This window comes from Alnus glutinosa, chromosome 1 (genome assembly GCF_958979055.1).
Source record: "Alnus glutinosa chromosome 1, dhAlnGlut1.1, whole genome shotgun sequence".
NCBI classification, from domain to species: Eukaryota; Viridiplantae; Streptophyta; class Magnoliopsida; order Fagales; family Betulaceae; genus Alnus; species Alnus glutinosa.
Window position 1 is genome coordinate 10,932,340 of NC_084886.1, and position 12,681 is coordinate 10,945,020.

Here is a 12,681-nt window from a genome sequence, read left to right on the forward strand (position 1 = left end):
TTTTGATTAGCTATTTTGGCTATTAAAATACCAAATGGCTAAGCCAATGGGGATGATGCTCTAAGTTAAAAACTATGCGATTTCTTAAAAGTAAATGATGGAAGTCTTGTGCCGGCTTACTAGCATCAACCTTGCCTATGAATTAGATAATAGATATGATATCAAATACTAGCTCCAAAATAATTTTTGCCAGCTTTCTGGAAAGAATGGCGAGCTTGGGTAGACTTTAAAAGAATGGAAATTAAATACAATAAAAATGGTAAAATAAATGATGTTGTAATAATCCCTCAGGTTGTTAAGGGTAGAAAAGGAAAGTAAATTTTAGCGTTTGTAATTTGAAAATAAAGAAAAAGAGCGTTGTATTTCTGGAAGGGGAAGAGACGAGCCAATTATAATTGTATTGAGCAGTGTCATATGGAGCAATGTAGTAATCAGACTGGGAGCCATTTGAACAAGTAAATTTGGGGCAGAAGAAAGATAAGGTGTGCTGGGTTTTGACAGATAGAGTTGATAATTTTTTATACAACTCGCGAACTCGACATCAAATTAGCCTATTAGAATTTAATAAAATAAAATTCAGATCAATGTGCTTATCCCACGGGTGACTTGCATAACCCATATATATATGTATACCATTAAAAAATTAAAATACTAAAGTCTAAGATAAAAAAAAATAATAATAAATAAATAAATAATAAATAAATAAATAAATAAATACCTTCGGTCTCATCCCTAATTGTAAAGATATAACTTTGATAGTGTAATTTATTTTCATGTTCAATAATTGAGTATTATTCTGCCAATATTTTTTTATAAAATAGCATTTTTATACTCAATAATGCAAATTTTGTTAGTTAGAAGGGTTAAACAGGTAGGGTCGGGTGGTTGACCCAGTACGACCTGTTTAATAAATGGGTTACGTGAGTTAGGTTAGGTCACACTCGCTTATTTAAATGGAGTATGTCAAAAGTGAAAGAATTGGCCTATTTAATTAAATGAGTCGAATTCAAATTAATCTATATAGTCTTATAATCATGCCTGAACAGAACTCGAACGCGAATTACCATCACTTTGTTACGTAGGATAAAAGAAATATAAGATGCGTTGGGTTTGGCTAGCCACGTGAGTCACGTGACAATGAAGAAGAGTTGCTGAATGCGTGTGAATAACCTAAGCATGGGTTGGGCTGGAAGCCCATTTCATTGTATTCATCGACAGGCCGTTAGTTAATAGTTGAAATCCATTTTTGTAATTGAAAGCCCAATAGCCCAACTCAGGAGTTAGTGCTGGTATAATTGAGCAAATAAGCCCTATAATAATGAGAAGAGCATATGAAAGAAGTTGTTAGGAGGTTGTAAACCAAGTCTGGGAGGTGTTTGGCTACTCTGAAATCCGGCAAGAAAATTCTCTTTCTCAATCCTATTCATTGAGTAATGCTATCACTAGGACTCATGCCTCCCTTTATCCCCTAAAGGCGAAGTAGGTTTTAAAATTACCATCAAATCAAAGATTTAATAATGATGTATTCCAAATCTAATTGTAATTTTAATGTCAAACTTATATATTTGTGTCAAAAGTTCATTTCACCTTGGTACCAATATCAGAGCATTCTTCGAAATATAGGTGGAGATTTACAATCTCTAATAAGACCTTTCGAATTGTGGTATGAATTTGGGATTTCAAACACATTGCTTTTGTTATTAATGTACTTTGGCATTAAATTTCTAGTAATAATTTATACTAGAATCTTCACATATATATATATAAAATAAAGAAACAAAATACCCTTTTCCTACCGCAACAGATATCTTGTTAAATTAAGATCCTTGATACACTGTTTTTCCCTTGTGGGCATAAATTAAATATAATTATGCAGGGTAAGTCAGCCAGATATCATACAAATCAGTATAAAATTTTAGTTGGCAAATCAAAACAAAATTTTGACTCACTCGAATTCACATGTGCTCCAGCCAACACAGGAATAGAGAACCTGCCTTGTTTATCCGTATATGTATTACTGTGGATCTAAACCACCAGGAAACATGAACCCCAGCACCAACCACACATCTCTAAGATGATGCCAGCAAGAATAACTGAAAAAACAATCAACTTAAATGATCAGATCAAAGGGACGCCAGCTGAAATTGTAATCATTACCACCTACACTTTTGTTACAGATTGCAAAAGACAGAAATAAGAGTGAAGAAGAAGATGAAGAATCAAGGAAATGAAAAAGAAAAAGCATGGTAAGCTACATCGATACAATTTCTGGGCTGTGAGACTTGTCATGGACTACAAAGAAAAGAAACAAACAAAATGCAAACTAAAAATTAAGCATCAGAACTGAAATAATACAGTACAGAAAACCTGTCAAAACCCTGAAAGCCAAGGTTAAAAAATAAAAAAGTGGTGTGCGCGCAAGAGAGAGAGAGAGAGAGAGAGAGAGAGGGATTATATATGCATCAGGATGCAGAAAGGAGTAAAAAGATGCCAACACCAGAATATGACCATATGTACATGATGTGTTTGATCAACAGTTGATTTAAGGGAAAGAAAAAAAATCAGGTGACAGCAGATAAAAGTGGCACATATAACCATGATGAGAAAATTAACAATTTTGTGTAACTGAAAATATTCCAACAAGGGTAGACTGTACCGATCTTGAGAACAATAAACAAAATAAGTTTTGAGCAACCCGTCAAAAGGAATGATAATAGAAGCAGTCATTCTTCTTAACATGGACAATTTTTTTTTTTAATCTGACCCGATCTGTCCCTCCCAACATTCTCTATATCACATAATTTTAATTTTCTATTTTCCTTTCTCTTCTCTTTTTACTTTTCTCTCTAGTAGGAGTATTGAAATATCTAAACCATGATTAATTGTTTCTTTTTCTTATCAACTTCATAGTTTGCTTTAGAAACCCTTCACATGAAAAAATGAATCTACACTGCATAAATCTATCCCATTGACACTTTGTACAACACCTCTTATGATTGATAAAAGTTTGCAAACTGTATACAAATCTTAAGACATCCTTTTCTTAAAGTTCCTCAATAATCTCTTTTATTTCTCTCTCCCATTCTTAATTCATCTTTTAAGGCCTATAATATCAACAAAAGTTATGAAGCATATTCACAAGTCTGCAAGTTTAGCATTCAAGAACGCTAGCTGAATCACTCTGGAGCTACACAAAAAAGGCATTTCTCAGATATAAAGATTACCGGTGAATATGGTTGAGGAAACCCATTCCTTTTCAATATGGTGAATGGGGGTTCATTTCTGAGTTAGAATAACCAACAGCTAGAAGTGTGAATCAAATTTCTATCTTTCTGCTCCAGATACGGTCAAATTTGATGTGGTCAATGATTTCAAGTCATCGGTCTCTTCGCTCTCTTCGCTCTCTAAGCGGCTGCTCAGAATTTGCAGAACATCATCTGGTGGACATTTGTCAGCAGGATTCTGTGGTGAAGTTTGGCAGAAACATTCAGGCCAAGAATTTGTATAGAAAGACTCTGGTGAGACCCGCTTGTGGGGTCCACCAAAGTTTGTTTTGAGCATGGCTTGCCTAACAGCTTCATCAAAACCTGCTGTCCGCCCATTCTCCCGATCAATGAAGATAGGAGCAAGAGCCTTCCTGTCAGGTCTGATTGTAGTTCGGAAGCCATAGTAAAGACGGTGTCCAAGGAGATTGTTTGCAAAGTTGCTTGGGCCATCATATGTCGGCATAAAAATGTCAGAGAGGAGACAAACCATGTAATCAACAGCAGACCCCAACAGTCCCCTAGTGTTCTCAGCTAGCTCATCTGTATGTTCCACAGAACTATGGTTCTCAAGTTGAGGGAAACGCGTCCGAAATGGTTTCATGAATCGATCCCCACCAAAAAGTTCACCAGCTGCCAGGTATATTCTGGTAGAATTATCAAACCCCATTGCACGTAGAATAAGACCAACCTGTAGTAACAAGAGACATCATAATATTAATACATGGACAGTCATTGGTGTATTATGAAAATTAATTAGGAAAATATCACAAGACACCAAACTGAGGTTATAGTCAGTCCTGGACTAATCAATGTATCAATCTTCTTAACCTTGACGAGCTTTGTACTGGAAGTTTAAGAAAAATTATTTTTCCAGCAACTGATGAGGATAATAACAAGAAAGAAGATCACCTCTTCTGGAGTTAACGGGCATTTCCCAATGGCCCTCCTTTCATCATAATTGAGTACTTTCGGTGCAAAATTGTCCTTCCGATACTTCTTCAATATCATTTTCTCCGCAGGGTTAAATATATCTAGGCACCTACATATGACACCCAATGTTAGAGGTCAAGAGTATTCTCTTGCAAATATTGGTAAAATCCGAATTCATTTACTGCCGAATACAGATTTATTCAAATCCCTAATCCGCAATGGTGAAGCACACCAAAGGAAAATCTTGAAAGAGAGGAGTTTTATCCAGCAAATGTACCAGAGGATAACCATCAAATTATGTATAAAAGGGGGGTCCACCAAACTGTACCCCAGAAAAGTCTTAACAAATAGACACTCCGTTTCAACATTTCTAGAAGGTTCAAGTTCAACATCTTTTTATGGTACGCCTACATCCCCCACTAATCCAGCATTTTATTTTTATCCAAATTCCAACACTTAAAAGGTCCAGAAAGTATTTAATTGCAACCAAAGCTCAAATCACTTAAGTTAAAAGCTTTAGCAAATGATGAAGTAGGACAAGCAGTGAGTCTCTTTGGATTTGCTTGCTATTGCTATATGGATAGACATCACCCACCCCAAATATTAAGAAAGAAAAAGAATACAAAGTAAGACTGTTATAGGAAGATTAAAAAATTATAGTCGGATGTGACAAAAAAAAGTAATAGCAATGACAACCATAAAAAAAAGGTCACATAATTCTTACGGAAATAAGTAATAAAAGACCCACAACAGTATGACTATATCTTTTACATGACACCCCATAATTCTTCAATATCTCTTACTTTAGCTTCCACATATTTACTTTAACCCCCATCAGTAACACTGCAATACAGTTTCAGGTCTCTATCTCAGATCTAGGATGGAAAGTCATTTGCCGAGCCAGGCTCACAGCCAACAAGCCAAGCATGAGGTTCTCAAGTTCAGCTTGTAGGTTTTTTTTTTTTTCCCATATTCAATAAAGGGAAAGGGTTACAAGGGGGGATATTTCAGCTTGTAGCTTGAGAGTAGCTCAAGCTCACTCATTGAGTTGTTGACCAAGCTTTGACCGAACCACTCGTGGACAACTTGGCTCAATTACACCCCTATTTCTCATCAAGATAACATAAAACTATTATACATAGATAGGATAGTTGACATAGCCCCATAAATAAATGATAAATTCTTATACAAATCTTAGTGGTTGAGGAATAGAATGTACCAATTAGTGGTTTTTTCCTCAAAAAAATTATATTTCACCCTTACCATAAAAACTGTTGTCTCCTAAGCAAATAAAATATGCAAACACGGTCCTTACAATAGGCAGTTAAATCAACCATTTATTTTTTATTTTTTATAAGAATTAAATCAATCATTTATCCTTAATAAATGATCCTTAATCATTTGTAGAGTTGTGTGCCTTTGTGTGCTTGGGTGGGTTTGTGGGTCGTTCCTCGGGCTTTCGGTTTTTGCTTGGATTCTTTTGAGGGGTGTTTCTCTTGGGTTTTTCTCGGGTTCTTGGGTTTTTTTTCTTTGGGTTTAGGGGGTCCTATTGGGGGTTTTTGGGGTTGGTTTGGGTGCTTTTTAGGGGCTTTTATTGTATTACAGGGGTTACTAATGGGGGTTTCTATTGTATTGTGGAGGTCACTATTATGCTTGTTAGGGGTTTTCTGGTGGGTTCCTTGTGGGTTTTCTTGGGTTTTTTTTGTGGGGGGTTTCTATTGTATTGTGGAGGTTACTATTATGCTTGTTAGGGGTTTTCTTGTGGGTTCCTTGTGGGTTTTCTTGGGTTTTTTATGTGGGCTAGCTGGGTTGCTTCTGTGTATACTTCATGTGTACTTAGGGGCGTCTTATGCTTTTTTTAATGAAATTCTCTTACTTATATAAAAAAAAAAAAAGTATGTGATCCTAAACCCCTTGCATACGCACAGCCTGACAGTCATATATAAGTCTATCCAAACAACATAGAAAATCAGGATACATACCCAGCAAATGCCAGCATATCCATCTCGAAACGAAGATGTATAGACATGAAGTGACCTTGTGAGCGGAGCTTATCAACTATCGATTGACTTAACTTCATAATATGTGGTTTGAATCTTAGAGCATGATAATTAACTCTACACCTCAATCTTTGGTACTCAGCGTTGTCAATTTCTTCAGCCAAACGGTGTGAAAAGGGAGTGAGATAAATTGCACCATGTTGCTTCATCTTCTCTAGAGCATCTGTGGTATACCAACTGATAGGAGCATCTCTAGGCGGACGAATCTTAGTCAAGTGAAGGAAAAAAATGGGAAAAAATAGTTAACATTTCAAGTATCATTGAAGAATTTCAAATGAATTCTGCTCGTGGATGTGAAGAAAATGCTGAAGTTCTACCTGAAAGGCTTTAATCTTCTTCATTTTCCCATTTTTGCGAATTTCTGGTATACGTTCAACAATCCGTACATCAAACCTCAATGTATTGATAAAATGTTCAACATCGTAGATACCATAGAAACCACTGCATGGATGAAAAATACTATGAGTTATTAAATCTCATGAGATACACCAACTACATCAGAATGAGAAAACACGCTTTGACAAAAGGCTAAATAAGGGATCAAGTACTCGCATGACAGAAGTTCTTTCTAGTTGGCTTGGTACCATCGCAAACAAAAAGAAATACAAGAGCAAATTGCTGTAGATTATACAATGATCTTTATCTGACTGCATTCAAGCAAATGTAGCATTCATGATAAGGGTAAAAATAGATACCTCTCATCGTGCCAAAAGGAGTTTGCGTCCAACTCAGGCAGCACTAAGGTAGCATTCATGATTCGTGCAGCAAGAACTGCATTACAAATCTAAAGCATCCAAAAGAGCATATATCAATTTGCATAAAACACCTCCATCATATAAAGCAGTACCCTAATATTGATGCTGACTTTATTTAGCACAATCAAATGTATTCTTAAAATTCCAGGTAGGTAATAAAAATTGAGCATCCTCATTTATCATGTAAAATCTTTTTGTTCACTTCTTCCTTTCCTTTTTTTTTTTCCCTTGTTGTTTTAAACCATAATAATAGAGCTATTATGGAAGATACATATTTATTTGGCTTCCCCCCACGAGAAAATTTGAAGGATCCAAGAATTAAAAGGTGCAATGAAGAGAAAAGGATGCAAACCGCACTACGTTGCTGGTTCAGACCACCATTACAGCGTACACGCAGATAGCCATTACTCTCACTTGGAGCTGGAGGAGCTGCCACAATGCACAAGAGCAAACCAAAATTTCAAAATCAGAAGTCTCTTAAAACCTAAAGAAGTTTAGCACAAAATTCAGAAGTTTGTCATCATAGGAGAGCATTCTTTGAGAAAATGAAAAGGTACGTACGAGGCCAATCAGATCGTGGAGCAGAGGATGGCTTCCAACCACCAGAATCAGCACTTCTCCAAAGTTCATCTAACTTGATCTGCTTGAAACAGGAATAAATGAATGATCACATTTTTGAATGAGTTATAATAATGATCAACTGCTACAAGAGGAAGAGTGTGAAGAGACATCCAGCATGTGCAAACATGTGTTTATCTATGTGTTCAGAGAAAGTAACATCACAATACCCAAATTCTCATGGACCCACATGCTTGGCATGAAACTCAAGTGATATAACTCTTCCTCATAGAAATGCTCTCCAATGCTACAACCATCTGTCGATGAACCTCAGAGGTGTACAAACCGATACACCAGTCAAAAATTATTAGATTACTAGTGAGTGGTACTCTGAGTTTTGAACCCAAGACTTCACCTCCCATCCTATTCTTACAGAAAAAGAGGAAGTATCATTTGAACTCAAACTAATTAGCCCTAACAACCGTAATCATTTCATGATTGATGTAAGCTTAAGCATTTTTTTTCTTCATATTATAACAAGGATTGTGGATTTTTTGTTTTATCATAAGGCAAAATCAGCTGGTTCTTCGTTCAGTTAGAATCTTTTCAAGTAACACTAAAAAAGAAGAGGAGAAGAACAATTTTCTAACAGAAGTTTTAGAGTAAACTCATACACCGAACTTCTTTTCTTTTTTTTTTCTTTTCTCAGTTTGGTCTAGCTTATTATGCTCAACAAACTTTACTCTTTAGAAAATTCTAGGAAATCAAGCACCAGCAGCTTATCTAGGGAATTTTAAGGAGTTCTTTCAAATGTTAAGAAGATATAGTTGACATAACAAATCTCAGTACCATATATAACCTTTTTTTTATTTCCATTGAAAAAATAAAGGAATGATTTCTTAAAGCAATCGAATTTTATTAAAACCAAATGGTGCACCCAAGTACGCAAGGAACATATACAAGAGAAACACCTAACCGAAAAAAGAAAAAGAATCAAAAACTCACGGAAACTAGAAATATGGAAACTATCATAAGCAGCCATCCAATGGAAAATGGAGTTAAAGAAAAAGGCATTTAACTCTAACACTGTCTTTTCTCTATCTTCAAAGCATCGATCGTTTCTTTCTCTCCAAATGCACCACATCAAGCATTGCGGAGTCATCTTCTAGAGAGCTTCACTCAGCAGGCTACCAAACTGCCCTCTCCAAGATGTGAAAAGATCTCTCACTCGACGAGGTATGACCCAAGCTAAGTCAAACAATCCGAAAATTGAGTTACATAAAGCACTAGCTAACTAGCAATGGAGTAAAAGATGGTCGACGGTTTCTCCACTCTTCTTACACAAACAACACCAATCAATCACAATGATATGTTACTTAAGTTGTCCAAAGTGAAGATCTTACCTAAAGTGGCCGTCCAAGAGAAGAAAGCCACTCTCAATGGGGCCTTACTCTGCCAAATGCACCTCCAAGGGAAATGGGTGCTATCAAGGGGGATTAAGACATTATAGAACAAGCTAACCTCAAACCGCCTTCTCTTGGAGGGGATCCAATAAAGCTTGTCTACACCATTGTCTCAAACTAATGGCGTACAACTTATCAAAGAACGAAGTAAAGAATTCCAACTCCCAATCATGCGTTGATCTAACAAAATTAATGTTTCATTGATGAGAGCCATTAGAGAAATGAAGATTATCTGCCACAAAAGCATCCCTAAGGCAAGCAATGCTAAACAGTTCCAGAAACGCTCCCTTAAGGGGCAACACCCCACACAAAATGTCATGCCAAAATCTAATTTTAGAGTCATCTCCCACCTCAAATTTGGTATGACTAGAAAACTCCCTCCAACTCCTAATATTTTTCCACACTCACCTCTTACGGCCCACGACCCTCATTTGAATACCACCCGCCCCACGAGCTATCATATTTTGAATCCACTACGACTCTCCACAAGGATTTTCTCTCATGCACATAGCGCCAAAGCCATTCCCCAAAAGAGCGTGATCAAATCAAGTTTTGGACCCCCAAACCTCCCTCACCAATCGGAGAGCAAACTTTGGACCAACTTACTAGGTGATTTGAAGCATAATTAAGAACAATTTGGGATGACCAAATGATCTAACCTGATGCTTATAGTAGACATGGTGTTGCATTAAACAAATGGAACGCAAACTCGTGACTGCTAATTTATGAGAAGAACAAAAGAAAGTAGATGAGGATATATAAAGAAGATAAGGATTGGGATTTTGGAGAAAAAATACAAAGATATTAGGAGTAGAGAAGATAGGGGATGAAGAAGAGAGGGGAGAGTCAAAGAAATTAGAAGAACAACCGCCAGCAGGAGAGAGTGAGCACAAGCTTTACCAACAAGAGCATTACAGTAATTTTTAAATACACGTGTAATTTTTCATGAACCCTTATAAGAAAATTGACCAATCATCACCCATAGCACAACACAAATCCTAGGGTCAATTTTAAGAAATCCTGAAGACTTTTTATTGCCACTACTTGTAGTATTAGCGCCTGATTTTTTGAACAGTTCCATAAATGTAATCCCATACTCTATGAACAAATAATTATAAGCCACCGAATTTTGATGTGTCATCCAGATGCACCCTAATGCTTCCACAAGCTACATGTTATTTAAAAAATAAAATCTGACTTCGAATGACAGCAAGAATGGTGGAATTGTTTCTAAAATTTTAGATATTGTAGCCGATTTCACTCTTATCAACCCACTAATTCAGATTAACAACTTCTCAAGCTAATAAACGATAAAGATCCTATCAATCAGTTCACCTTGCAATTATTCAAAAAAAAAAAAAAAAACAACAACAACAACAATGAAAAACCAACCTCAAGCTAACGAAGCCATCAAGTTAGACAATGATTCGTTTCTCAAGGAATTCAAATAACAAGGTATCTGGCATCCAGAATTCCAACTCCGTTCATTTCCCACATTTTCTCCGCAACCAAAGAGCAAAAAAAAAAAAAAAAAAAATCACAACCAAATCCAAAACGCTATAAGACCTCAGCCCAGACGAACCTCTGAGCGATAGCCGGATCCAGTATTTCTGGTGCCCGTGGACGAAAGCATCAGCGAAATGGTACAGATCATGAGAACCGCCACAGCGATCGACAACCTCCCCACCATTCCCTTCAAGCCTCCCGCTCCGCCTAGCTTCGCGTGCTGGCGATGATGCCCTAGCCTGAAACAACGATTTAATCGATTACTAAGCTCTGTTTGTTTCGATGGAAAAAACAAATTCTGGAAATGTATTGGAGAGAGTGAAGAGTAACGAACCTTCTCATTATTGTGAATGGATTTGGAAAGTGGTTTTCAAGATTCAGCTTCCTCTGTCTTCAACTGCTGCTACTTCTATTATTATCAGTGACTGAAGATAGAGAGAGAGAGAGAGAGAGAAGTGACTGGATGAATTTGACGTTCGGATTGGCGGTGGGTCATGGGTCGGACTGGTCCAGCAACCCATTTTTCATATAATTGGATTTGGATCCTTCAGTATTTTAAGAAATATGATACATATTACACCTTTTTATTTATGGTCAATACTATATTATATATATATATGTTGTAATGTTATTTAAATTTTTTAAATGAAATTACATTATTTACACCATTAAATATATATAAATAAACCAAAATCGTAATTATAAAATACTTCCTTCCATTTCAAGTCCTAATCCAAAAAATCCTTGTTTCGAAGCTCTGGTGTTGGTGAGAAGAAAAACGAAGGGAGAGCACAAACCGAAGGATTTGTTTCGCCCGAGGGGAGGGAGGGAGGCTTCACGCCTTCCCTTCTGGGTGCTGGTGTTTCCCTTAGCCTTTAGGGCTAGGGTAGTTTTTTGTTCCCCTTGGTTTGTTTCCGGGGGTGGATGGCCACGCACCACTCTCTCGGCTTCCACTACCACGTCGGATGGCGGTTCTCGGAGGATCGGGTGTTTTCTTGCTGGCAGCTCCTCCCTCCCCTCACCGAATCTCTATTTAGGTGGTGTTTTTTCTGTTGTTTTGTTTTTGGTTTTCTTAGTTGCAGTTTTTCCGGCCACCTTCGTTTGTGGGGGTGTTGTTTTGTCGAATGCTGTGTTCTTTAGTTAAATCTGAAAGCTGCCTGTTAGATGCTTAGATTTTATTGGAGTTTTTTTTCGCTTTATAGCGTAAATTAGCCATCTTTTTTAGTAGTTGTGCTTATTTGGTTAAGGTGGCTTCCAATGTTGGTTCTTGTAATCTTTGGGTGTTTTTTTGGTAGTTTGCTCCCAAATTAGAAATTAGTTCTGATTTTATGTTTAGGAAGTCATGGTATTCCTTAACAATGTAATTGGACCTTTAGGTCTTTGGCTTATTTTAACGAAAGCAGTACTCTTTCTTCAAAAAAAAAAAAAAAAAAAGGAGGTCAAAATCCAAAAAGTACAGACCATTTGAATTAGATATTTTGCTTTAACTTTTTTGAATATTCTAATTTTTATTTTTTGTTCACCTTCGTTAAAAGAAATTGAGAAAAGGACACATACTTTCCTTAAATTACCATCCAATTATGAATACCCTTCATAAAATTATATAAAAACAAAATAAAATAAAATAAAAATTATTTTTAAATAAATAAAAGAAAAAAAATAAAAAGAAACCAAGGTTTGCATTTTTTTTTTTTAGATTTTGTTTTATATAATTTTTAGTTTGGCCACCCCCTTGGATTTTTATTTTTCTCTTTTTTTTTTCAATCTTTAAAAAAATATTGTTTTTTTTTTTAGTTTTAGTTTTAGTTTTTTTTTTTTTTTTTTTCAAATTTATAAGAATATATTTGTCTTATTGAAACTTTGTTGGGGTTATTAACTTTGTTAGGATTATTTTTGTCTTTATATTGGCTTTAGAGAGATATTGACATTTGTTTGTAGTTTAAGGGGAGACATTAACACAATTGGTAATTTGGAGTCATATTGACAATAAAGTAGTAATTTGAGGAGAATATTTGTACTTTTTTTTTTTTTTTAAAAAAAAAAAAATGTTGGTTGCTTAAAACAAAAGAAAGAAGAAGAGGAGGAAGACATCCAGGGGCAGAACCAGGATTTTTGGCGAAGAGGGAAGAATTTTTTTTTTTTA

At 36.0% G+C, this 12,681-nt stretch overlaps 1 protein-coding gene across 1 annotated transcript; it reads right to left on the reverse strand.

Moving 5' to 3' along the window:
- Window positions 1-1,769: 1,769 nt before the first annotated feature.
- LOC133872233 (O-fucosyltransferase 1) lies at window positions 1,770-10,992 on the reverse strand. The gene is made up of 10 exons (XM_062309687.1): window positions 10,873-10,992; window positions 10,615-10,777; window positions 7,573-7,651; window positions 7,364-7,440; window positions 6,952-7,040; window positions 6,574-6,697; window positions 6,179-6,462; window positions 4,176-4,305; window positions 3,225-3,954; window positions 1,770-2,093 (listed from the first exon to the last, which is right to left on the reverse strand). Exons 1-9 carry the CDS (start codon window positions 10,878-10,880, stop codon window positions 3,325-3,327), a joined length of 1,584 nt encoding a protein of 527 aa, XP_062165671.1. The 5' UTR covers window positions 10,881-10,992; the 3' UTR covers window positions 1,770-2,093; window positions 3,225-3,324.
- Between the last annotated feature and the right edge of the window lie 1,689 nt (window positions 10,993-12,681).

Coding starts and splice junctions, on each gene's coding strand:
- LOC133872233 (XM_062309687.1), bottom strand. Junction 4,306..6,178: donor GATATGCTGGCATTTGCTGG/GTATGTATCCTG, acceptor TGTCATATGTAG/GTGCCTAGATATATTTAACC. Junction 3,955..4,175: donor GCCCGTTAACTCCAGAAGAG/GTGATCTTCTTT, acceptor TTGTTACTACAG/GTTGGTCTTATTCTACGTGC.